The following is a 27041-nucleotide window of genomic DNA, read 5'->3' as shown; positions in this document are numbered from 1 at the left end:
TGATTAACGCACTAAATAACGAAGTAACACGAACAATATCAATGAAGCCCGCAACTGCAATTACAAAACCAAATATACCACTAAAGCGAAGTTCCACAATTCCGCCTGTGCTGGGTAGTGTTATTGTCAGATATTTATATAAAGAAGGAGAAGCCGAGGGTGGCAGAAAAAGAGCAACTGATCCAACTTGGAGCGTTACGACACATAAAATATCAGCCGTAACAAGATCATCAGGAAGGCCAGCAATTTATTTTCTAGATTCACTAGCACCACAACGCGGATTTACCAAAGAAGAATTACAAATAATACCGAGAGATACTCAATTACCGCCGTCGTCACTTATGTGAAATTTAATTCTACCTAACTGAGATAATTTTCTTACTCGAGAAACTGCTAGATAAACTAAATTTGACCAGGAAATTCTATCATCGACGATCCAGACCTGGCCATCTACTGTTAATCCCTGTGATGAATGTATCGTTGCTGCGTATCCGAGTTTCCATGGCGATCTTTCTGCGTTTATTGCATCATTGACAAGATTAATATCAACGAAAATAATATCATTCAAAACTAATATTTTTTCTTCTCCACATGGCAAAATAACATTGATATTTTGTTTCCTAGTATCAGTTGGCCTATAACACAACGGCACCTGCAATGTTGGAAATTTATCACAATGAAGTTTGAATAATATTTCCTGAATAACATCGCGAACAATTTTTCTGCTAGCAACAATCAGATGATCTGGACGCCACAAAGTTAGAAAATTATCCATCGAAGTTTCGTCGATTATTTTTCTCATCACATCACATTGAAATTTATTAGGTTGCAATCGAATCATTTTTTTAAACTCGGTCAGTAAAATATCATTAGATCTATAATCAGCGTCAATTTCTTCATAATAATCTACAAAATTTCTAAGCCACCTGTGAGGAGATTCACCATCAATAGGATCAGGTTGGCCGTGATCTCCGCACATTATTACAGCGGTATTTTTTTCTTCTAGCCAACCCAGGAATAATTTTAACACAACTAAATTTACCGTGCAAATTTCATCAAATATTATAATCTTGTTGATATATTTATTTCCCATTCGAGCTGAATCCCACAATCCACCGCTGTACTTGAAATAACTGTGATAAGTACAAGAATTAACGCCACGCTGTTTTATTTCTCGCGCTAATCTATGAGTTGGAGTCAACACGATCATATCAGAGTTTGAAAATAAGTTTATCGCTCGTGTTGTTTTACCGCTACCGCCAGGACCATTTAGGTAAACGAATTTGTTTCGTGAAATCGGATCAAACGCAGATACTGCCGTTGATACTTCATCACATTTATCTTTATGAAACTTATCGCAATCTTCCACATCCGCGTCCTCGCAATAATCTAGAATATCCTCGTTTTTTATTCTCCAAGTTCCCCAGGAACCATCGGTGATTAAATTTTCCAGCCTGCACTGAAATTTCTTATCGATATAAAACGAATCCGTTGCAACCCTTACCGCGATATCAGAAAATTTATTTATCATCGACAGCAAATTGATACTCACATAAGCGAGCATCGATGATCTTAAATGAGTATACTGCGCTGACTCTCCATCGAGATAAGTGATCACTGTACCTAACTTCGTTCCATCAATAATAATATTTTCTCTGTTGCAAAATATTCCACGCGATACTGTATCAGCAATAATAAAATCCATCTCGGCATCATTGATAAATAACCTAGCGTGGCGATGTTTATGATCAACTGATCCTCCTTGAGTAAATTTACCAATTATTTTTCTTCCAATATCTTTCGCGTTTTCACAATCTGTCGGCAACCACACCTCGGTTTGCTTTCTATACGATATAATTGCTTCACTTACTGTCAATGATATTAACATCGACGAATCCAACATAAATCTCAACAATACCGTAGGGACCCATCTTCGCTGAGATAAATGCCGACCAAACCAAATATAACAAATTTTATGCAAATTTTCAGCAAGTTCGAACGAATTAACATGAGCGAATCCGGTCATGACAAAATCGGGTAACGGTCCGTTAATTGCAACTCTCGTCATCTCATTGGTAGGATGACCGAATTTAGCAAAGTAATCTGCACAATCGCCATACCCAAGGAAACTTCCAGGGTAGCATGCGCTCATATCAACAGAAATCATATCTTCGAAATAATACTTGGTATTCCATAATCCTCCATGGCCGTATTCGATACAACTAAGTTGAATATCATTAAGAAACTCATTCCTCGTAGGTTTCCACGAGTTTCTTTCTCTCGCAGCATGAGCGGCAACAGACGGAACAGTAAAGCAGTTTGTCAGCAACTGATCTGGATTTGATGAATACTTCTCCGCGATATTTCTCATTGTTTCGTGTAATATTTCATCACGGTAAATATCTCCGCGTGGTAAGATAAATTGATCGTATCTTTCTTCGCTAGAAAATAACCAAATCGATATTGGATCGGACTTGGCTAATAGTTTGATAAACCTAAACATTGCATCGGAATTGTCTTTCTCAGATTCCACGGGATAAAACTTAACAACACGATCTCGCGGGAATATCATTACCGACTGACTCCACGCATGTGAATTATGATCAACAATTTCGATTGGTGTTCCTCGAGAATTATACGGCGACGAATATAATATTTCACCCGATAGCGTTTTAACCATGATAGGAAATTTAAGTTTTTTACTCAACACAGCAACATCGTCAATCGATGCGCCATCAACAACTGTCTTTGCCCATGAATTAATTTTATCCAATCTCAATTGAGTTAGACCAGATCCGCGACGAGCATTTTTCATGTGCTCGATGACGCGCTCAGCTACACAATTTATTTTCGGTGATTCCCTCATCGTAGGTAGGTTTTTCACATCAGGATTATTATTCAGCCGATAAATTCCATAGACAACAGCACTAGAAGGATACGCCCTAGCATAATAAGGACCATCAATCCCTAATAACAATCCTGGTTTCGAATTTTTATCAAGAACAACATTTTTCTTACCGCCGCGTACCGGATCTCGTTTATCACGAATAATCCAAATATCATCGGGCATTTGTGCAATAAATTTTATTCCGAAAATAAATCTCTCTTCTTTGTGTGAGTTTTTTATATGTTCGATTATCTTTTTCGCTCGCTCCAAATTCATCGTAGCATCAACAAAGTTAGTTTTCCATGTCGACCAAACATGAATCGCTCCATCATCAAAAAATTCCTTCTTCGCACGATCAACTTCAGGAATGATATATTCTGCCTCATCAAGATCAAATAAATCCATTATTATATTTTAGACAAATATCTAAATATAATGAAGCAATGTTCATGGATAACAGTCGGATCAACAAAATCATGTAACAAATCCTGTAGAGGTGAATATTGTGGCGCTCACATATACGAAATTCGACGAGGTAACAAAGGACCACAGCGATGTTTAATTTGTCAAGTTGGCATTCGAGGAAAGACACGATTGTGTTTCTCCTGTGGAGGGAAAAAATATCGTGAGTTACGGAGATATTATGAGAAAAGATCCTCCTCGGTAATAAAATGCGAAGAAGATTATATTAATCGTTTCAAAGCAAATTTCGATTTAAACAAAGAGAATATCATATATGGAAATGAAATCAGCGATTCCCACAATGAAAATCACATGCGAGTATAAATCGCATCCCATCATCGAAGGTTACGAAGCATCTGAGGATGGTAATGTCAGAAACATCAAAACAAAGAAACGTGTTGGTAGTATTTGTAATTCGGGATATCTCAAATTTACAGTCCATAAAAGAAATGAAAGAACAGAATGTTATTCGAATCATAGATTTGTGTTCGAATGCTACAAAGGACCAATAGAGATCGGACTTGTTATCGACCACATTGACGGTAATAAACTTAACAATAAACTTTCCAATCTGCGCGCGGTAACCCAGAGTGAAAATTCAAGATTTGGTAATAACCGTGGATTTCCTAATTATTCGAGGACTGTTAAATCAGTGAATCAAGCAACAGGTGAGGAAATCGCGTTTACATCGATGTCTGCAGCAGCAAAACATTTCGTTATTGACTCGCATTCAGTAAAACGAGTGGCAGAAGGAAAATACAACGCAACATTTTCTTATGATGCTGATTCGTGGATCAAATTCTCCTATGTACCAATAATATTTGATTCGGAGAGTGACGAAGAATAATTGAATATCTCCGCAAAACAAAAAAAAAAGATTAATTTTGAAAATTTCCCTGGATTTTATTTATTTTTTTCGCCCATTTTTTCCTGGGAGATAGATTTGGAAAATCTCGCTCACGATTTCACCAAAAGATTGATACTTACAGTTTCCCCGCGTATATCAAGTAAATTTCCTTTCTGATCCGTTAATTTGAAATTTATTCTTGTCAATAACCGATTATGACATCGCAGGTAAAACGGATTCATTGGTTCCTTGATTATCAAATAACCAGGGGATGCGCTAGGTGAAAATGAATACAATACAAATCCCTGATTCGCTTGATTCGACACTGACGAATCAACATTATAGCTACCCTCGACAACATCCGCGTGAAGATAAATCGCGATAACTTCCGTTATATTAACGATACCCGGCGATATATGTCGTCCACCTTTGTCAGGATCGTTATTGTGTTTAAGAATCAATTCTGAAGGTATTTTTTTGGTCCATGCGGCATGTAATTTCGGAAATAAATCATCAATGGTATCAGTGACGGATTTTCTCATCGCATCAAAATCAGAATTGGGAAATTTGAAATTTGGCAGTGTTTCCTCGGTTAATTCAAATACTCTTATGAATTTTTGTTTTTCTCCTGAGTTTTTGATCAACTCGAATTTGCTAATAGGGAGAACATATTCGGCAATTGATATATCGTCGACTATCGCCTGAATAAACATATCATGATAATATTCAATATCATTCGCAAGTTGATTTAAAATTTTCACGTGCTTTATAATTTCGCTACATGAACCAGATTTATTTAGGATGCATTCATGAAATGATCCTCGCAATAAATTTAATTGTAATTCGTGTTCTTGAATAAACTCGTCTAGTGTTCTTCTTACCAAGATACCGTCTATGGGGGCTATTATCCTGTTAATGTGGGTAGCGTCGAAGATTTTCACATCTGGGGGGATTTTAGGAAGAGGTAGCCATGAGAGAATTCTTTCGTTAATAAAAGTGAAAGCGAACATTACTAGGTTAATTTTGTGGTTATTCATGAGATTGATGGCGCTGTGGATCAGAGGCTTGTGTTTGATATCTCCATACCATCCTTCGTTGGTGGTAAAATCCGATTTTTTTGGTTCCGGTAGTTCTGGAAGGGTTTCATCATACCAACCTGGAATAATAACATCCGATTTTTTTGGTTCTACCAGAGGTGCGACCTCGGGCCAACCTAATATATTTCTAATCGATGATTGGTAAATATCTACCACGTACGGTGATTTCACTTCTATCATTGACGATAGTGTTGGATCATGTGAAGATATCTTTATTCCCGGAGTAGCATCGCCGGTTAAATTTGATATTCTAGTGGTAAACTCATTATTCAGCTGATCAATTTCATAACTGCCCGTTGGTATACCAACGACGATCCAATCGGGTGTTCCATCGGGTTTATTTTTATTTGCAAAAACAAGTGAATTATTTGGCATCAAATTACCGAATGATTTTGATCTAACATTAGGCCAGCTATTGTAGACGCGCAATTGTGTTAACGCAATTTCGTTGACGCTGATTGGTGTTGAAAAATTAATGCTAAATTCTGGTTTCGTTGAACTTAACGATAGTAACGTTGTTGTCGGCGGCGTCGTGTTTGTCACGATCTGGGCTAGCTCGGACATTATTAATATTCATTTGTTCAATCTCCGAGTAGATACTGATAATCGAAGAAAATTCTAGATCGGATATAATACCGTCGTTGAGACTTTCGGAAAGTAACGATGATAATTTCGAGTACGCGTCACTGATCTTAGTTAGTTTACTTTTGTACGAAGATAGTTTCTCACTTGTGCACGAAGATATTTTCTTCGCGATGATATTTAAAACACCAGCGATTGTTGTTGCTGATGATATTATTATTGTTGCTACGATGGGCGCTATCATTGTTACCGCGGATAGAATTATTCCTGCACCAGCGACCACAGCAGATACCGCGTACACAGCAACATCAATGGTAACTAATCTGCGCTGATATTTCTTTATTTTTATCTGATAATCGTCGAGGAGTTTTTTTAACGAATCCTGCCATGATCGCGCCTGATTGTATCGGTAATCCGATGCGGTCATTTATTAATCTACGATATCAATTGCATGATTTAATCCCGAATATATTTACATAAATATTCGAAAACTATACTATAACCAAACGGTCCCATATTGGTTCTATCTGGTGGTTCTAACACAAATATATTATCATAACCTGTGTGCATAATATAATTAAAATTTTCACCAAAAATTTTACCACCTGCGGCTTTTATTTTAAAACCTACCGAAGATTGAATGAATATTCGATAATATCCACTAATTGGCGGGTTAAATTTAAATGTGTTATTCACGGGTGTCCACCATGCCTCTTTTCGTACCTCTACCACAAGTGGCACACTGCAGGTAAGATTTTTTGTTTCTACTTCCTCTGGTATCGAAATTCGCGATAATCTTTCAAGGTTCATTGATGATAATTTTGTGCTGATTTCGTTGGTTTTTGTTGTTAAGGTAAGAAATTTCTCATTGATAGTTTTTATTTCTCCGTAATACACTGATGGATCGAGTTTTTTATGTGTGAGTTCAAACATTTTATTGATATTGTCGTTAACTTCCTTAATGGTTTTCTTTGTTTCATCATGTGATGTTTTATCGACCTTTTGTTGCACTAATTCACGTATCGCTTCGATATCATCGTTCGATACTTTACTCGCTGCGGAATTTGCATTATTTTTCTGATTCGTCAATATTCGAGCTGCGTTTATTTGCTCGATATCTTCATTGATTTTTGTTATTTTTTTATTGAGTTCGTCATGTGTAATTAAGGAGGCATCCGTGAACTTTTTTATATCATCATCAAGTTTTTTGTTAATATTTTTTGATATTTCGTCGAATTTTTTAATATCGCTAAATAGTTTGTTGAGTCGCTTATTTATTTTATCTTGGGCGTCGTTGTGTAATACTAATGCCGCTGATAATTCATTATTTTTTTGTTTTATATTCACGAGATCGTCCTTTGGTGGAAACTCTGCAATGATATCGGTAATATCAGCGATAGATTTTAGTACCAAATCCGATTGACGAGTAAATTGACTGATATGATCATTATATTCTTCTCGCTTAATTATATCAGTTATTTTGATGTTGCTAGTTTGTAATCGCCCTTCAACATTTTGAAAAACAGCAACTTCACCAGGATCAACTTCTGACAATGATAGAAGATTGTTAATATCATCCCTCGTGGCAAACTTTGATGTATCGATGTCGCCCGTTCCTTTTTTTTCTTTCCTAAAAAGAGATCTACCGTAAATGTCAACCATGATATTTATCTACGGTATATTCAAATAAAATTTTGCGATAAGGATTGGATGATTTTGAAATTGCATCAAGGACATTAATTGACTCCGGGCCGCATATTGGTGGATCCGCTAATGTTTGTGTTGGAAGCGTTGAATACCAAACCTTAAGTCTTAGTTTTGACACGTATTTGATAAATTCATTTGGCTGTGCTAATCCATATGAGTCGAAGTAAATAACTTCGCGAGGATTAATCGCGTAAGCAACCCAGTGAGTGCCAGGACCGGAATTTTTATCGAGATTTATTATTCCTGTCTCGGTAGGATTTGGTTTATCTGGTAGTTGATCTCGCATAAATACGCCTCTGAAAAATTTTATTTTCTTTTTTTTTGCTTCACTTATTAAATCTAAATTTGAGGCTGGTAGGCTCGACTTAACCCGGATCCGTACGGGGGTCGTCTTAGATAAAGGCCGGATCCTTGTCGTTGCTGCATTGCTTTTGCAAGAAGAAGAGGAGCAAGAAGGGGGAATATCCCTCCCTTTTTTTTGCGATATCTTCCTCCGGTAACTTTTTTTGCTAATGCGGAACCTATCCCTCCAAGCGCGCCTAATCCTACTGCCTTCGCAATCGCGGGAGCCGCCGCAGCTATCAATCCCGGAATAGCGGCAAATAAAGGAAAAATACCACCTACTTTGATCATATCTCTGATTACTCCTATTGAGAGATTCAGGCGAATACCAGTATTTGCTGATCTGGCTCTGGTGAAATGTCCATGTTGACTTTTAGTTAACGATAGTTTGTTAGGTCCACCGTGAAGTTGATTGCTTTTTAAGGTTAAACTTAAACCTCGTCGCGCTGTTGTTGCCGATTGAAGTTTTTTCACCTGACCGGGAGTCAGAGTTACGCTGACGTGATCGTATGGCATATTAATAATCACTTAATCTAAATTTGGAATTTATTACATGTTCTCTACGGGTGCATCGATGACTCTCATTCTACCACTGATGCCTTCCAGGATCATTGTTCTATCGCTGAGAATTACTGCAATTGCTCTTGCATTATTTCCCTGCGTGTTAATTCTGGCCTTGAAATGAATATCGACAACCGACTGCTTTACCAAATCGAGATGTTCCAAAGAAAAATAATAGATGGGATAGAGTGTATTAAAATCTAGTTGTGATATTTGCAATCCAGTATCAATATTTTGATCGCGGGCCATGAAACTTAATAATCGATGATACGCGCGTGCCGTGGAATTGGTGACATAATCGATGGCTATTTCCTCGGATGGTTCCTGTTGGCCGTTTATTCTCAATGATACGTTTGTCGCCTCGAATCGATCGAATATCATATGGCTATGCAGTTGATCATTTCTATCTACAGATTGAAGGGCAACAAAGATATGTCTAGGTGCGGAAGAACCTTGTTGTGAAGCAATTCGCCAGGTAAATATTCCGTTAATATTAACATCATAGGAGTCGGTCATAGTTGTCAGCCAGGACATAACGGATTTTCCACCTTGATTCATAAATGATAATAATTTTTCTTCAATGATCATCGATGGGACTATCGCTGGCATCCACAAGGTAATTCTTTCAAGGACAACTTTACCGATATCAAGGGGATCCACACTTGCATCTCGCCAGATGGCTCTGTCATCATTGGCATCTCGAACGAAAGATATCGTATGTTTTGCTCCGTAAATAACTTTTCTGAAATGTCTGCAAAATCCAAAAATATGAGATAACGGAATTGCGCAGGAAAATCTTAAACTCGGACCAACCAACATAAGTTTTCGCGTGGCAAATCCGAGATTGTAATCGTCATTGACGCCAGTTATTAAAGCCATCTGAGTGGCTGGATTAGCACCAGCTGCATCCATTGGTATAGCGATGTTATACCGATTATGTTCAGCTTCATTAGAATTATCCTTCGCGAACATCATACTAGGACCGGCTGATCTGGTAAAATCATCCGAGTATCTTGCTAGTCCTATGATCGTCGTTGCTATATCAACATTATTCGTGATTGATTCAATCTCTTTTCCATCGATCATGTAAGTGGCATTCTTGAATAATGCCATAATACCATTATTGACAAATCCAACTTTAAAATTTGCTCCAAAGTTGGTATCATTGGTTCTAACAATTTTACAACAAATTCGATATACGCCTCAGATGGAAGAAAATATCTTGTTGTATCGTGGACTTGAATTTCCTTCCGATTTCTTGAATCGGGCTCAACTACATCGTACGAGAAATACTGGAAATCTCGCACTGATGTATCCCTACCTACTGGCTCGTCCATGTCAAATACTTCATTTGACACTTGTGCGAACATTTATTATTAATAATATCGTCTAAAACGAAGACCATCACCTGAAACAAAACTTGTATTTGCTAAATTTGTATTAGCAACATTCTGCGCTAGATTTGTATTAGCAACTTCCTGCGCTAGATTTGTTATAGCAGCTTCCTGTGCTAGATCATTTATTTTTTTATTTGCCGCATCATTTATGGCCTTACTGACTTCAGGTGGCATTTCGCTGGTAATGGGTAATTTGACGGGTTGCTTTTTACGTACTAAACTTAATATTTTATTTTTGATAGCGTTGAAGCCTTTACTGGCCAAATTACCGATACCAGAAACAGCAGTCTCACCTATCTTTCCTATCGCTTTCAATCCTAGTTGTTTTACCATTGGTCCAATTTTAGGTATTACTCGCGTGACAAGACTTCCAATGATATCGCCGAATCCATTACCGTGAATATATTTGTATACTGGCAATCGAGAGTTTACTATGCGGACCTGATTAGGTCTGCGTTGATGTTTGTGAACAATCATATTATTTCAATTGTGTTGATTTAATCGATGAGTTCATCGACAAACTCTTTATAAATATGAGAATTAATGATACCACCACGGAATAATCGCTGACAAATATCTGATGCTTCGTTGACTATCTCACGGGAGTTATTTCCGGCTCGCTTTCCTCCGATTAATACTTCGAGGCGAGATACATCATTGACAACACTGTCAGGGCAAACTGAATATCCACTTCCTGTTTTTTTTTGTTCTGGAGATTGTAATGGCGTTACGTAGAATAAATCGTCTGACGGCGTTGAAGATTTCTTCTCCTCCTCTGATGGTGACCCTGGTGATGACCCCGACGACGTCAGTGGTGAATATATTTCTGGTGAAGGTGGGGGGGGTTCCCTTAAATATCCAACCCTCCGTGGGGTCAATTCCCCATCTTGTTGGTTTTTCAGGGGGAGGGGGCCCCCTGTAGTTTGACGCTGTTGGTTCCGGAGGTGGGGGTCGCCAAGAGGGGAATGCAGAAGGTTCCCTTGGATATAATGTAGGAGAGAGAAGAGGAGAGTGGTGAGGTTCAAAAGGAAATGATTCAGGACTATCACTTTTAGGCGGTGAACCTTTATCTTTAGGTGACGAACTTTTACTTTTAGGTGACGAACTTTTACTTTTAGGTGGCGAACTTTTACTTTCAGGTGGCGAAATTGTCTTTTTTGCACTCGCAAATCTGTATTTAATAACATCTGATGAAAATTTTCCAAAATTTTCATCTTCGTATATTATCGGCTGTTCTAAACTACCAAAATACATTATTGCTAGCCAATCAATTTCGTCAATTTTATCAACATCAATATCTTTTCGTAAAAGTAATCTTTTATTTTCCGGAGAATTATCCGCAGCCATCTGAACTGTTGAATCATAGTTGCGGGTTAAATGCAGCATTTTTTCATCCAAATAATTTCTAGCAGATATTTTAGGATTAATTGTAAACAAACTACTAGCCGGTGATGATATATATTCGGGAACAATTATTGGTTTATCACTCTGATCTTTTTTCATTTTCGATTTTCTTTCTTTTTTCTGTGGTGGAATATCTTCCTTTGGTCTAGCTCCTAATTCCTCTGGTTGAAATATTGGCTCCTGTGGTTGAATATCTTCCTGTGGTACTACTTTTTTTCCTCGTGTTTTAGTTTTTTCTTTTCTTTCTTGTTGTTTTCTTTCTTTCTCTTGCTGTTTTCTTTCTTTCTCTTGCTGTTTTCTTTCTTCCGCCATTTGTTTATTATGATCATATCTATCGTCTGCTGCTGCCATAAATCTTCTAAAAGATGGATCCCTTTCACTCGCTTGCGTTTTTCCATCATAAATTCTAAATAACATACTAAACCAACTTTTACGAGTTGGATATCTTCCTCTTCCTATATCAGACAAATAGTCATTTCGAATACTGAACATATCTTCAGCAAGTTGACCAAATTGATCTAAACTATATATCGTAGATAGCGGTTGTGATATTATATTCCATCCCTCATCGATGAAATTTTCTCTTAAATCATCGATATCAAATTTTCTTTTTTTTACTCCAGGTTTTCTACCTCTAGGTCTTGCTTCAGTTTTTCCCTTACGACCTACTTTAAATGCAATTGCAGGTTGTCCACCCTGCTGCGCTGCCGCTGCTGCTATTGCTAATCGATCGGGTAATGTTCGTGATTGCTCCTCAATACCTTTCAACGCGCGAAAAATTCCACGTTTTCTGGCTTCCTCATCTTCCTTATCTTTTTCGTCACCATATACAGTTTGTTCAATTGTTTTAGTAACTGGCTTCAACCATTTTGCCGAAGTTTCTGAAATTCCATGTTGTACATCTTCGTAACCACGAACATTTCTCTTAAATAATTGTTTTGTCGGAATAAGCTTCTTTAATGCCGCTAATTGTTCTCGCGCTAATCTGGCAGAATGAGGTTCTCCAACTGTGCTAGTTTTTCGACTCATCTTATTTTCAACTATATTGTTTTATTGTGAGATAAAATTAGCATCTGCAATCCAAATCTTTCGTACACACATGATAAGATTATTTTCCTACCCCCCCCCCCTAAATTTTGTTGTTTTTTTTTATGTCTGAAATTGCATCCTGGGTCGAATTTTCGCTGATTAATTTGCGTAGGAGGGCTTATTTCTGCAATCTGAGGCTTCTACGGAGAAAGTTTATGTGGGAGGCTTAATTTTATCTGAGCCACCTGGTCTGTACGACTTCCCTGCTGCTCAATGGCGGTAAAACATGAAAAATGTTTTCGTGGTCTCATTGGTAAAGTGACCATAAAAGACAATTTTGCAATAATTTTATTCTAAAATATCAGTGGCTACATCAATCATTAACGAAACACTATCAGCAGCAGCAGCAGCAACAACAACAACAACAAATGCGTTAGGACGTGGTGGTGGTAGAGGTTGACGATGGGTGATGCTGACATGTATCTGCCATATTGCCAAACCATAAGAACACTATCTATTCCACCAAGTTCTATATTGAGAATAAATACAGCTTCATGTACGTTAATGCTAAACTAAACAATGTCATCGAACTATTTATATATTATTACCATAATAATACTATAAAAACGGTAAAGAGAACAAGAATTGAATTGATTACATTGTCAGCATATTTTCATGAATGAAAATCACACTATTTCTAATACATCAAGTAAGTCAAGTGTTTTTTTTAAAAATTGTTTTTAGTTGAATGTATCTACTGGGATGGGCATTATCTTTGTCTTAAATTGTGATGCATCATTCAGTTTTCTCGATTCTCAAATAGCATTATGTTACCTTTCTCAGTTTTGTCATAGTATAAAATACCAGTGTCATTTCATTTGACAAATATAGCATTTATCATTTTTTCAATCTCTGAGAAAAGTATCTTATCTTATATCAACACCATGAAGAAGCAAATGTGACAAACCTAGGTCAAAACCTAAAGAATAGTCCCAATGAGTTCCAATCCTTTTCAATATCCTGGTGTAACGTAATGTCATTCAATGTCCTTCAATGAATTCTTATAACTTGTGGTAGCGTATTTGAATCAAAAGACGCAGGAAGCAAATTCAATACATAGTTTAAAAAGGTAAATAAGATTGATCTTGTTTATCATAATAACGAGGCGAAGAAAAGTTTTTGGAAGGACTGAAAGGTTCAGAATAAACTTATATCGTACTATATCTAATATTATATGGAATTACGAGGATGTGCATCGTTTTGCTCCTTAATGGAAGATAACAAATTGATTTTGTTCATATAACAGACGTGGCTGCTTCTAGTCACATTTATCTTATTTTTGTCGAAAATATCATAGGACCCAACCAAGAAGATGTTAATCTTCCCGTGGCACGAACACGAAATCAAAGAAAGACACGTAGTACAAACTTCAATCACATTATACACAAACAAAAGGTTACTAAGCATAGCTGTTCATTATATTGTGATGGAAAAATTTATGAGACAGACAATGATCGATAATAAAAGGGAAAAACAAATTATAACGAAACGGAATATAACTGGATTCTCAGGAAAGTCCAATATGTGCTCGCTTGTGCAAACTGATTTAAACAGTGTAGGTAAGAAGACGAAATAAGAAAACCGGAAATCCTCGAAGAATAAGAAGAAAATGTGAGCGTCGTAGAGTACAATAAGCAAACCCTTATCTCCGTAGAGGAGATTTCAATGAAGACTCGTTTTGGAGAGGAAATTAACGCTGTAAAGCCAGAACAAGCACTTATTCAATGAAACATCGAGCAGCAATTATCACATCTCCAACAGTTACTTTAACAATCTAATGGACATGTATGTAAGTTTTGTCATCGGTGTACTATCCAAATCGTCTTTCGCGGTTCGCTTAGGATAGAATACACACTCGAGCGCCGTACAGCTTTTAAATCACCTTTCAATATTTTGGTTTAAACCGCGTGATATAGGAAAGTTACTAAGACACCAACTGACTTAACCAAGCTTTCAGAAACAGACAAAACACAACAATTACAAATGCATTGCCTTGACTGAAATTATTGAACCACATGTAAGTGTTTTGTACGTCGTTAAGTATCTCTTGCAATAATTTACGAAACAACATAACATGCACCGACATATAACAAAATAACACTTACATATAACCACACCTAGTACACTTAATCATACATAGCAGTATCGGATGTAGTCCCGATGAAGTGACTTCAACAAAAGACTATCTCTTGTTTGATTGATCGTTTGTAATCGTTAAAAATATTGCTTAAGAAACTAGCCACACGTTAAACATGGGACTATTGGTTCCAAGTCTAATATTCTAATTATTTAACGAAATACACAAATAGTCTACGTCTGTGTGGCCAACGTGTTCCAAAAGTCGGTGTACCCACATATGCCATAGTTTTTGTGACAGATGTGAAGAACAGAATATTTGAAACATGTTTAGGATATATGCGTGTGCCTTCTATAATACATTACAGGAAAAACACATTCAAAGAAGGATACGAAAGCATTTCATGAGACATAGTGGCGAATACTTTATACCATTAAAGATGGCATTATAATATTTCCAATCTCTCTAGAAACTCATGAGACTCTATAGAGTTTACTCGAAAATTCTTAACAGCATTTATATACGATTCTCTTCCTTTTGTAGAAACTGGGGCTTAGACTATTGCGGTAAACATGGAACAAATGAAATCATATGCGCCATTTGATGTTTCAAACTAGTAATGTATAATGAATATTATAAACCAAAATAAAATTTATTTACAGTTAGAAAAGTACATTTTGCTTCATTTAACATTGCGACCCCTTACATGACTTTATCTGAAAGAACTGAAATATATTTATTGTCAGGCTATTATTTCGCATGTACCAATTAATTCATGGCACTTTTACGGGATAATGTAAACATGTTGGTACATTGGCTCATAGGGTTAAATTTCGTAGAGAAAATACGTAAATTAGGTTCGTTCTAAACGACTACAGGTCTTGTCACTTACCCAAATCAAAAGACGCCTGAAAGAAATGGAAGATTATAATGTTATGACTCTATATCCATTATTCATACTTGTGCTTTAAAACTTCTTTGAAAGATCTCACAGAACAGTTTGAGAAAACCCAGGGGTTTTTGGAGGAACTGGTTATGTTCAAGGCAGCCTCTTTTGCACTCATAATAAACTGATCACTTGCTTTACAATCCTTCGCATTGTATTCGCCATCGTGAAATGATCCAAGACTGGAAAGATATATATATATATATATATATATATATATATATATATATATATATATATATATATATATATATATATATATATATGTATGTATACTTGTGTGTGTGATGTAACTAGGCTATACAGTTTAAGCGACAACTGACAATTTTATCCATCTTTCAAGATGTATGTGTCTCACAACACTAACATGTGCTTTCATCGTCATGAAGATCGAAACAATTGGTAATTGTTTACTAATGAACCTGACCGTATAGCGTTACACCATTACTAGAGCACCTAATGATAGGTTGTATGACATAATAATCAAAACTATTATAAACGTTAAGCTGATTTTAAAGCTGATCTGCCTCCAAAATATAATTGTTTATATAATTGCATGTATATTCCTGCTCATGTTGGCTCTTTAGTTCTGTCATGTGTATGCTATTATAAATAATATATTATATAAATGCACTATTCCTGGAATGTAGCCAAACAATTTTATGAACAATACAATATAATACTTATTTCACAACTATCAGGTTGTTAACATTATATCTCATTACAGAGAAGTAAAATTAAAATTTTTATATAAATTAGCTGCACAATCAGTTGGTAGGATATTTTCCCAACTCCGAAAGGCCATTGGACAGTACATCTTAATGGATTTTATATTGATGTAACATTCACCGGATGATAGAGTTAATGTGTATGAAAACTGACAACCGGTAGGAGACTACTACTTTGGGATTGTAGGTCAGTTACATTTCTTCATGTACATATGTCTCCAACGGACTGATTTACCTGTGTCCAAGTTCATGTGCTGCTGTAAGCACGGTCCAAAACAATCCACGTGCCCGTATAAGTGAAAGTCTTTTACCTACGTCACATACACCACCAGTCTTCGTAACGCCTAAATGAAAGGAAGGAGACAATTGTATATCATAATTAAATTATATCATGATATCCTACATAGCATGCAAAATGCTCCCGTCAGGATGGAGAATATATACTGATTCCAAAACACATAATCCAGTGTATAATTTACAAGAATCTTTGCTACTGATTAAAAGCCCAAGTTTTATAGACACGTTTAATATGCACCCAATGTTGTATCGATAACGTAAAAGTAAATAGGTACAAAACTACATTTAAAAGCTCATCAATATACTGTTAAATGACGCTAACCTGTGTCGTTTAAACATTATAGCAAAACTAAAATAAAAACTTCAATGTCAAAAATTGAAACAATCATTTTTAATCGACGATAATATTTTCGAACAACAGCCTTAGACATAGTATTGTTTAAAGGTCGACTATTTCCTGCTTTCACAGCTGAAACAGGTTACAAAGTTACATTTCTTGCTGCCACTTATGTTTTGTTTGTTACTTTAAAGCATTGCTTCATTAAATACAGTATTTATACAACCTATATTCTTCATAAACAAGTCAACAAATCAGATTTAGCACTATTGCATTTGAATTATATAGCGAGGACCTTCGCAACAGGTTCCAACATAAAATGTTCATGGACAACTTAGCTATAAAGTGTTGGTATTCTACCTAAATGAAGAGTAACATAACATAACAATTAAATATGGATGTCACATATATTGTATGTTATATAATCGTTCAGAGCACGTCAACACGTGCGTATATTAACGCTAAAAATATGTGTGCTTTTACTTGCATAAATTTAAGCAAAAAGAGTTTGTCCTAACATGTAGATTAAACCGCTACTCTAAAGCATATAAAACATGCAAAAAGAGATTGACCTGGCATATTAGTCAAATAACATTGCGCGTGCTCATTGAACATCAATAATACAGAAGCGGTAAACAGCCCTACATAATGTGGATACAACACATATGTATGTACAGTATCAAAATAATAAAATGATACTCCATTGTATAATGGCAAGTAATTCATAGATGTTCTTCCCTTCCATCAGTATTGTGAAAATAAATACTAGAGATCACTCACAGTAATAAATAATATTATTGTTATGGGCTTTAACGTCAATTTCAGCACAATTTAGACTATGAATGCGGCCAGTATAACTGGTTGAGGAAGAACCCTGAAAAATCCCGGGTAGAACAGTAGACCCACAAGATGTTACTGCAAGCGTTCTCACGTACCCACGTTAGCGAAGCCCAAGACTAGAACCCATGCAGAGAGAGGGTGAGAAGGCAGTAATCTGGAAGTGTTAACGCTTTAGACAACTTGGTCACTCAAGTCTCCATAATTCGAGTAACACCAACGCGATATATAGTAGACAACGAAAAAAGACAACCTGTTTTTAGTATTTACAGTGTCTCATGTGACAGATTTTGGATTTTTTTATCCCTGTATTTTATGATGATGCCAATCATATACACATGACAATGGTTAGCAGATATGTATATACACACAGTGAAACCTCACTAACAGGCTAGGTTATTAAATGAGTGACCAACTAGTATGGTCCCAGTAACGATTACCTAACACTAACTGAACCTCCGCAAACTGGCAATCTCTACAACACAACAGTTATATTGTGTCTTTTCTACCCAAAAACAAGCTTTATAAACTACCTGCAGGTATTGATATCTAGTATGTAACATATATTGATATCTAGTATGCAACATCTATTAATATCTAGTATGTAACATCTATTGATATCTAGTATTTAACATCTATTGATATCTAGTATGTGACATCTATTGATATCTAGTATGTAACATCTATTGATATATTGTATGTAACATCTATTGATATCTTGTATGTAACATCTAGTTTTAATGCTCCATATCTTATCAAACCCAGATTTACTATAACTGCTGCCTATTTATATAAACCACATTATATTTCTGCGGTACTCGCAGCTTTTATTGACTCATATCAGCTGATGTTAAGTTATATTTAGGTGAATAACATGTATTTTGAAATGCATTACGCTGTCGTTCTGTGCCATATTGTACGAGATACAAATGCAATGGCTACTACATATCATATGAGCCGAGGTAATATGTATTCTAATAAGACCTAGAAAGGATAAAAAGGCAGTGTAAAACTTCAGAGATCAACCCACTAAAACAATCGGGCCGGTTATATGACCATCCTGCTGTAGTGGGTTTAGTTTGGAAAGGCCTGAATAGAACATTCAGTATTTGGATTATCAGATTACTAAGATCAGCACCACACTAATCCGACATCTTTTAAGTCTGTTTTTCTTGATTTCAATGTTTTACGGTGAAGGATTATAAGTCGTCATAGCTTACTGTATGCACTATAGAGTCATTTGTTCCTTTAATGCATCAAATGTCTTAGATATTTTGTCTTTCTACTAAATATTCCAGTTTGTTTCTTGCACTATAATTAATGTCTTTTTCCAGAAATCCAGATATTTACACCGTTACAAGAGTTGAATATGATCACTTTGAAATGGCATTTCGATGATAATATAAAATATTCATATTTCAATGTTATAACCCATAAAAGCAGAAGAGATTTGCCCGTTTTACCATACCGTATATTAACAGCTACAATAATAAATGGCAAGTAGCATAATCCATGAACGATTCCTACCACATAAGGTGCAGGCGGCATGCTAGGCTACATCACCATCATGTATGAGGCACATGAATAATTTGCTGGAAGGGAAACAGAGAGAGAGAGAGAGAAAGAGAGAGAGAGAGAGAGAGAGAGAGAGAGCTTCGTACCGACAAGACCTGTATTATCAGTCTCATCAAAATACATCCTGTATCTGAAACAAAAACAGCAGACGCATACATTATATAATACTGCCTGTAACCTAAAATTACCTTAACTATTCTGAAATCGGATGATTTATGTTGTTTGTTAACACTGTTATGGGATTGGCGATGGTTTATATTTAAAACAAATAAATCTTCTACAAGGAGCAGAAATTAAGAGTATCTTAGAAAAAACAAAATCAATAATTGCATGACACAATCCATGGACCACAACAACAATAATAGTAAAATGTTCTTAGTAAAGAGTAGTTAACATTCCAGCACGTCAGTAAAGATTTGCTGTGCAGATGTGCTCCATCATTTGTAAGTTGAACCGTTTGTAATTCAGATAGAATCTTAATAAAATTGTTGGCAATATGGAAGAGTAATTGTATTCTATACCCATATAATAAAGTTATCACAATGCTTATCCTTAGCATGTTAAGCGTAAATAATTTATACCATTAACATATTATGTTGAATTACTTGCATACCCTTACCAAAGCGATATAATTACATGGAAAACAAGGTCATGTTTAACAAAACGAGTTACATATTCAGAGCAAATATGCATTCTGGAATTATATGAGCTACACGTGTTATACAACATGTTAAAATGTAATGACAAAAAACGGAAAATAAGTGGTTGCTGATCATTGACCCACAGCAGTAAACTCATAATTAGTTTTATTTGGGCATCTTCAGCTGTCTGTAGTACATTTTCATCCTATAGAGTTATTACCGATGTATGTACACATACTTCGTAAAGAACATTCCGTGGTCGAAAACAGGTACGTGCTTTTTTCCTTGAGTCTTGTCCCAGTTTTTGGCATCCACCAGAAAGTCCTCAGCCTCAATAAACTTAGTTTCGCCTTCTATCTCCACAATAGAAGCCTTGTATGGAAAAACGTTGCGCTAGAATGTAAAAAGGATACAAAAGGAAAATATCTGGTAATTGAGGAAATTAGGTTTCGCTCTTTACCCAAAACTAAAAACGTCAACAACGATATATAATTATTTTCTATATCGTTTCCTAATTTAGGATTATAACTAGGATGATGATAGTCAGGCAGATCAAGGAAACATACTCTTCCCATGAAGATGTTCCATTAGACGAATTGCTATCCTGAAGCATATTGGATCCTAATTTGAAGAAGACAACCGTAGGTATATTTATTAGTGCCATAATGAAAGCAAGAAAACTTTGCGTGTGAAAGATAAGACAATTAGTGCCAAGAGGAACACACAAGTATAATATTAGAAACAACGATGAACGGTATCAGGTGCAGATGTCCACAGGAAAACTGCAGAAACAAATGGATATTCACATTAATATTGTAAGAGATGTTAAAGCACCACTGATGAGGCAGTTTGTTTCATTTCTAGATTCGTTCTCAAAAATGCTATATTAATGAATCATTATTGGTCAGGAATAGCACTGAAAGTTAACTTTGAAAATGCATTTATATTTACATATACACAAGATTATGAATTCACCTCAGTGTCTGCTTGGGAGCTGCTGCGGACAAAGATTAGCATGACATATACAAGACGGAAAAGGGCTTGATTTAATCCCGTACTCGGACTATAGGGACTCGCATAAATGTTTTAAGGCGGGCAAATATTTAGTGGTCAACTGACACGCTTAACAGCAAGGTCAAAACGTATGTTCCGATGTGAAATCCTGAGAGTGTGGGAAAATTCCCCTTGTCCCTGTATGTGCATTCGCGTTGGCTCAGAGCAAACAGGGTCACTTATTGCGTTTAACTTAAGTAGCAAATACTCTAAAAGGCCAAAGTTAGTAAATTCTGAAAAATAACTTGTTTCATTCTTACATAAAATTACAAATCAAAAGGAACCTACATCATTTGAAAAGATCCTAATTAATTTTAAATGTTCTGTCAAAATACCAAAACGCAAGGATTTACGAATGAATAAAAGTGGCGGATGTGTCGATGTGCTAATAATTTACATTGATAGATAGTGACATTGTGTGACATCGATGTAATCCCAAAATAGTGATGTAGTCCAAACATAAATTAACATTTTGTTATGACAATGACTAATCTTATGACACTTCATCACAGGCTGGATATGAACACAAATAAACGTAAAGCGGAATTAATAATTTTGTTTTAGAACACTTTATACCATTTAAAGACATAATCAACAGACAAGTACATGGGTCAAACATTCACTTACATGTCGTGTACATAATATAAACAACTTCAACATGAGTTCAAGCATCAGTAATCAAACTGTTTCTAGCTTACAAACAAGGAAATTGGCAAATAATTTTCAAGAAGATTATATGATCATCAAATATAAAACATGCTATCTTAAGAACTAGAAAGACATATGCCAAACGATGATAATAAAAAGGTACACTTAAAGAGATATAATGATGGTACAAAGACCATAATCAAAGTGCAGCTATATAAAACTAATATACACGCAAACGTGAATCTACCAGTAAAATGTTAAGTTGATGTACCGAAAAACGATGCTATAGTATTTCAACATCAAAAACTATCACAATAACTTCTGGTTTTTATCTTTTTTAATTGTGTTGATGGAAGTTTCGAGGATGTATTCACTGAATATAACATTCGGAACAGGAACATCGTTTATAAGCACTTCAAGGTCTTGCAGTGCCAAAATAAAAGCCAAGAACTCCATGTCCATTGTGGAATAAAGTATGTAGTGCTTGTTTATCTTCTTTGAGAAATATCATAACCAATTGACTACGACTGTGTTAATTTCCTGAATTAATACGACACTAACCCTTGCATCACTTGCATGAACGAACATTGTAATATGATGATTGAAATTTGGAGCTGAATTAGCTTTTGCTCTATAACTATGGTCAGCAATTTATCGAAAGCCTCCTGACGTTCATCCGACCAATACAATGTGACCTTCTGACTTAAATAATTGGCAAAGGGTTCAACATGTTTTCAACATTTGGATGATATCCGGGCATACCCAAATATTGCAGTCGTTTTCTCCTACTGTTAGGCACGTGCAATTCAGATATAGCATGAACCTTAGCTTCTGAAGAGTTGACCTGACTATATCCGACATTATGTCCTAAAATGAGACAGAAGTGTGGAGGCAAGTCTCATTTTAACCTAAGTAAATTATCAGTTTTTCCTCACTCTAGAGAACGAATAATTTCCGCATAGTTTCCGGGTGATCCTTACAAGTATGTACTTTATGCTCTCGTTAATGCAAAGATCACAACCATCCATACCAAATAATATCTTGCTTATAAAATGCTCGAATGTAGATAGATAAGTGTCCATACTAAATAGGATTATTTTCTATTGATATAGTCCATCTGTTTTTCCATAGGCCACATTTAGTTTGCACTATCCGTAAGTCTGTCAGAATCCTTTAGAAATTCAAACTTACGTATTTTGCTTTTCCTATTCATTCAATATTAGCATCAATATCGGAAATGAATCTCTTTTGGTTTCCTGTAGTCAGTGCACATACGGGAATAGTTATCTGCTTTCGACACAAGAATAAATGTGTAATTCCCCTTACTTTTGCTTGGTTCAATAAAGTTATGGTTCAACAAATATTCAAACTCCTGCTTGCGAAATGTTTGCTTGAGCACATTCGTCTTGTACGGCTGCTATTTTATTGAGGTGAAATCTACAATTTCAACGTCATGTTATATTATTTGTTTGTTCGAATTTTAACAACCTGAAAGAAGTGCTCATATTCATACATTATATATTTGAACGAAATTCTTTCTGGTGGTTGTAGATCTGAACACGTTTTACATATAGTATTTAATATGACTAACGAGTAGACTCGCAGAACCAAAATCCCTACAAAACGCTTGGACGTAATCATTCAAGTAAGCATCGTGTGGGACAAGAATAAATTCATATTTTTGTAATGATGCACAGAGCTATATCGATCAATATACACCTTTAGCACATGTACATAACTGTTGGCGGAGTTTGTTTTATTTTCGCCTTCCCGAAGTGTATGTAATTTAAATCACTATTTTAAATGCATACAGACTATACTAACTGAGATAAATGTTAGTTTGAAGTATTGAAAAAAAGACAGAAATTGTCCGTCGTAAGAGCAACGTACTCATATTTTTTTTGTTCTTCAAGAAAACATTTGATATCATTGTGGAAGTAGTTTCTTAACTCTTCGGTTCTTATGTCGTCTAAGTATTTAAAAAATATGTGTTAATATGTTTAGATGCACACCACCTGTCAACTAGTCGCTTATTTTCCCTAGCAAACTCGACATGGGTTTGACCGATACATTCTTTGACCAATCCAAAATGAGCACTTGCTTAATTATATATATCACACGCTTTTTCGATAAGTACACACTGGAATAGCATGATATATCGATGACTTAACCATATTAAATTATCTGATTTATTTGCAAAATTTCAAAATATAAATCAACATCTATTTCCTTAAAGAGGATGGAACCAATTAAATATTTTTGTGACATTAAAACGTAAACATTCTCGAGTTGAGTGCTTCATCCTCACCACATCTAACTCTCCTAATTTAAAATGCATTTCCAAAACTATTTCTTACTTTTGTACTTTCTACTTAATTTGCATCTCTGTTTCTTATTTTTGTGCTTGAAATCTCTCTTTCTTCCTTCTGTTTGCACTTGAATGTTCCGCTCTTCCCTTTTTCTATTTTGTCTCCATTTTACCTTTGCATCTCTCTTTATTAGTCCTACATTTGTATTTTCATATTCATATCGATGTATTCTTTCTAAAAATATTCTCGCTCCTCGTCTTTCAAAAACTTAAACAGCAGGTTTTCTTAACACCATTTAATTCTTGTATTCATATTTAACTTTCTTGACTTGCAAGTAAGAATGAAATGATGATTTACTAATCAAACGCAAGTACTTTTATCGAAAGTATTATTTTCTATCACAATTAAAGCACAAATATTGTTTATTCGGTGTTTTAACAAAGATAGCGTTAACTCCGGAAGATCATATTGTCTGGAACGTCGGAGCAATATATCCTTTCCATTGACTCTTACCGTTCCAGGGTACAATTTAAAATAAAGTTTTCCACTGTTTATGACATTGTGAAAACCTGAGTTGCTCGCTGTAAAATCCCATTACTATGACATAAAAGCAAATATCGAAATAAAATTAATTTAAATTTCAAAAAATAAATTTTAATGTCTAAAATTCGTATCCCTTTTCATGCCCCAAATTCTGTTACGGCTCTGTGGTCATAAACTAAATAACAAAAAAAAGAAAAGTTTGCATAACTTAAACAATTATTTAATTATCAAAATTATATATGAAATGTGCTAGTAGTTATTTTAATGTGACTCCATAATAATCCTCCCAAAGTTAATTGAATGTCCAAAATGACTAAATAGTTCTATATAAATTTCAAAACCTTAAATATATATGCCCGCTATATACACCAAATAATGATACTTTATATTTCCACTCAAATGTTTTTCCTATCAAATTTTATCCATGTTAAACAAAAACGACGTCGGTATAATTGCCTTAGGAACACAAAAATTGCGAATCAGTCCAAAGCAGGAAAAAATATCATTGCTTAATTTTCCACGAAGTTCACCAAATATTGCCACTCTTATAGTGCAGTATACCAAATATTACAGATCTAATATTAATTTTACGTCGAACTTGCCTATTGACAAGTTCCAGCCCAGCTAATGTGAAGTTAACGAATACTTCTAGAAACGTCGAAAGCCACTCAGTCGGTGAGAAATGAACCCAAATTCTATATTACATCTTACTACCAAGAGTGGTGTTAATACTGGATAAAACACACGTAAGCATCGATTTATAGGCCGTCTGTAATTCAATGTCATCAATAGAAACAGGTCCAGTAGACACAACTAACAAATTATATTCAGTACAGTTTACAGCTAGGGATACATATCATAGTAATTGGATACAATTATATACATATTTATTCATTTATTTATTTTTTATTTATTATAAACAAATCTCGCATAGTGCAACACAGTTATAAGTATGAATGCATGATTAATTTATGTGTATACTCATATTATTTATGTACTGTTTGATAAGTATTTGCTAGTATATTAGGATAAGTGGAACGAGGTAGGGGGTAGTGGATCCCACACTGGTAGCCATGAGATACGTGGATACTTGCCATGAAAGGAAATACCCGAATTGCAAAATTGCTCAAAACAGATAAAAAAATTATTTCCTTTCCCAAGGCAAACTCACACAAAAGAACGGTGAAACCATGAAATGTATATTTGTATGGGTAGAACAATAGAACATAAATTAGTATGACGGTTATACATCTGAATCAACTGGACATGAAGCCATTGGTATTTGAAAATATGACTGCATATTTCGGGCCGTCATAAGTCTGAACTGTGTCTTAGCAGATCATATTTCTAATCTGGCGATATTATTCCGTTACACTTACGTTCTTGTCGCTATATCTCCTTAGACTAACGAAATATGTTGACGCTCTATATGACTGAACTTATGAATATATGGTTTATTTAGTTAAACATGCATTATCAAACCCGCATGGTTAATAAAAACAAAACTATTTCAATACATTACTACCGGGGCTTTCATCATTGTGATTTATGTTGATGAGCTTAAAATATTTTCTATAAAATCCTGGTATTTATGCAGAAATAGGTTGACTTTATTTTTTATTGGGTGTTACACTAAACAAAATTTTCACAGACGAAACATACATTCGTTTACAACCGCTAAGGTATTGCAGGAATACGTAGTTAACAAAATGTCTTACCTTAAAAACAATAAAGTCACTAAGGATAACATTGATTGATATACTAGTATCTTCTATTCCTCTATAGAGTAGGTTTACCTGTGAAATAATTCAAACAAAATTGTGAGCTTTGTAAAACTATTTAATCAACGTTTGGCGATTTTACAGATGTACGCAATACACGAATAAATATTGTGTCTTGTAAAGGCTCTTCATTCAAATTTTGTTTTCTTTTCGTAAATCATACAGTGCCTGTAATTTTTATGGAGATTGGATGAAAATGGAACAAGTTAATAGATGTACCTCTTTTGAAGATTGATATTCTAATTAAATGTCTTTGTAAATAGACCAATTCCAACTGATGATGCCTTGTAAATAAATTCGATACGCCTCCTTGAAAATCTATTTTTGTAGGGAATATTAAACAAATGATGAATGTCTTGATGAATCAGCCGTCCCTCTAATCCAAATGACCACGCTATTTAAAATATGTATTTACATATTAATTGAATAAAAATGCGTTCCTTTGATGAAAGTATCAATTGCTTACCCCGTTCATAATGTGTGAGAATGATTGCCTTATGTTTTCCATCACTTTACGACGTTTTTCCAGGGGCTTTAATATCTTTACCATCGATGAATAGCTGTAAGTTGGAATCATATATATATATATATATATATATATATATATATATATATATATATATATATATATATATATATATATATATGTGTGTGTGTGTGTGTGTGTGTGTGTGTGTGTGTGTGTGTGTGTGTGTTTATGTGTGTGTGCCAGTGATTTTGCATTTAGGTTTTTGTATGACAAAAATAAAGTAATGCAAGAGGAGGAATTATCAAACAGTTTCGCTCTCAGCAACATGGAAAAAAATATATTTGAATAATACTTCGATGATGTTTGTTTCCATCTTGACTACTGCGTTATGTAGGTGACTTTTCCTAACCAATTTCTTTATAAGA

General features: G+C 35.1%; 1 protein-coding gene across 1 annotated transcript in view; it reads right to left on the bottom strand.

Annotated features, from left to right (window-relative positions):
• The window catches only part of LOC149791995 (metalloprotease mig-17-like), a 35660-nt gene extending 8962 nt beyond the window's left edge, over positions 1–26698 (bottom strand). Inside the window, exons 1-6 of the mRNA XM_089969315.1 lie at positions 26614–26698; positions 26085–26162; positions 20052–20206; positions 19259–19302; positions 16362–16470; positions 15413–15580 (exon numbers count right to left, since the gene is read on the bottom strand). Coding sequence (XP_089825441.1) covers positions 15413–15580; positions 16362–16470; positions 19259–19302; positions 20052–20206; positions 26085–26162; positions 26614–26697 — 638 coding nt within the window. The 5' untranslated portion in view covers position 26698. The remainder of the gene's footprint in view (positions 1–15412; positions 15581–16361; positions 16471–19258; positions 19303–20051; positions 20207–26084; positions 26163–26613) is intronic.
• Positions 26699–27041: the final 343 nt, after the last annotated feature.

Source organism: Sinohyriopsis cumingii, chromosome 9, assembly GCF_028554795.1.
Source record: "Sinohyriopsis cumingii isolate HCF-2022 chromosome 9, ASM2855479v2, whole genome shotgun sequence".
Taxonomy (NCBI): domain Eukaryota; kingdom Metazoa; phylum Mollusca; class Bivalvia; order Unionida; family Unionidae; genus Sinohyriopsis; species Sinohyriopsis cumingii.
This window is presented reverse-complemented; position numbering and strand designations above follow the sequence as displayed.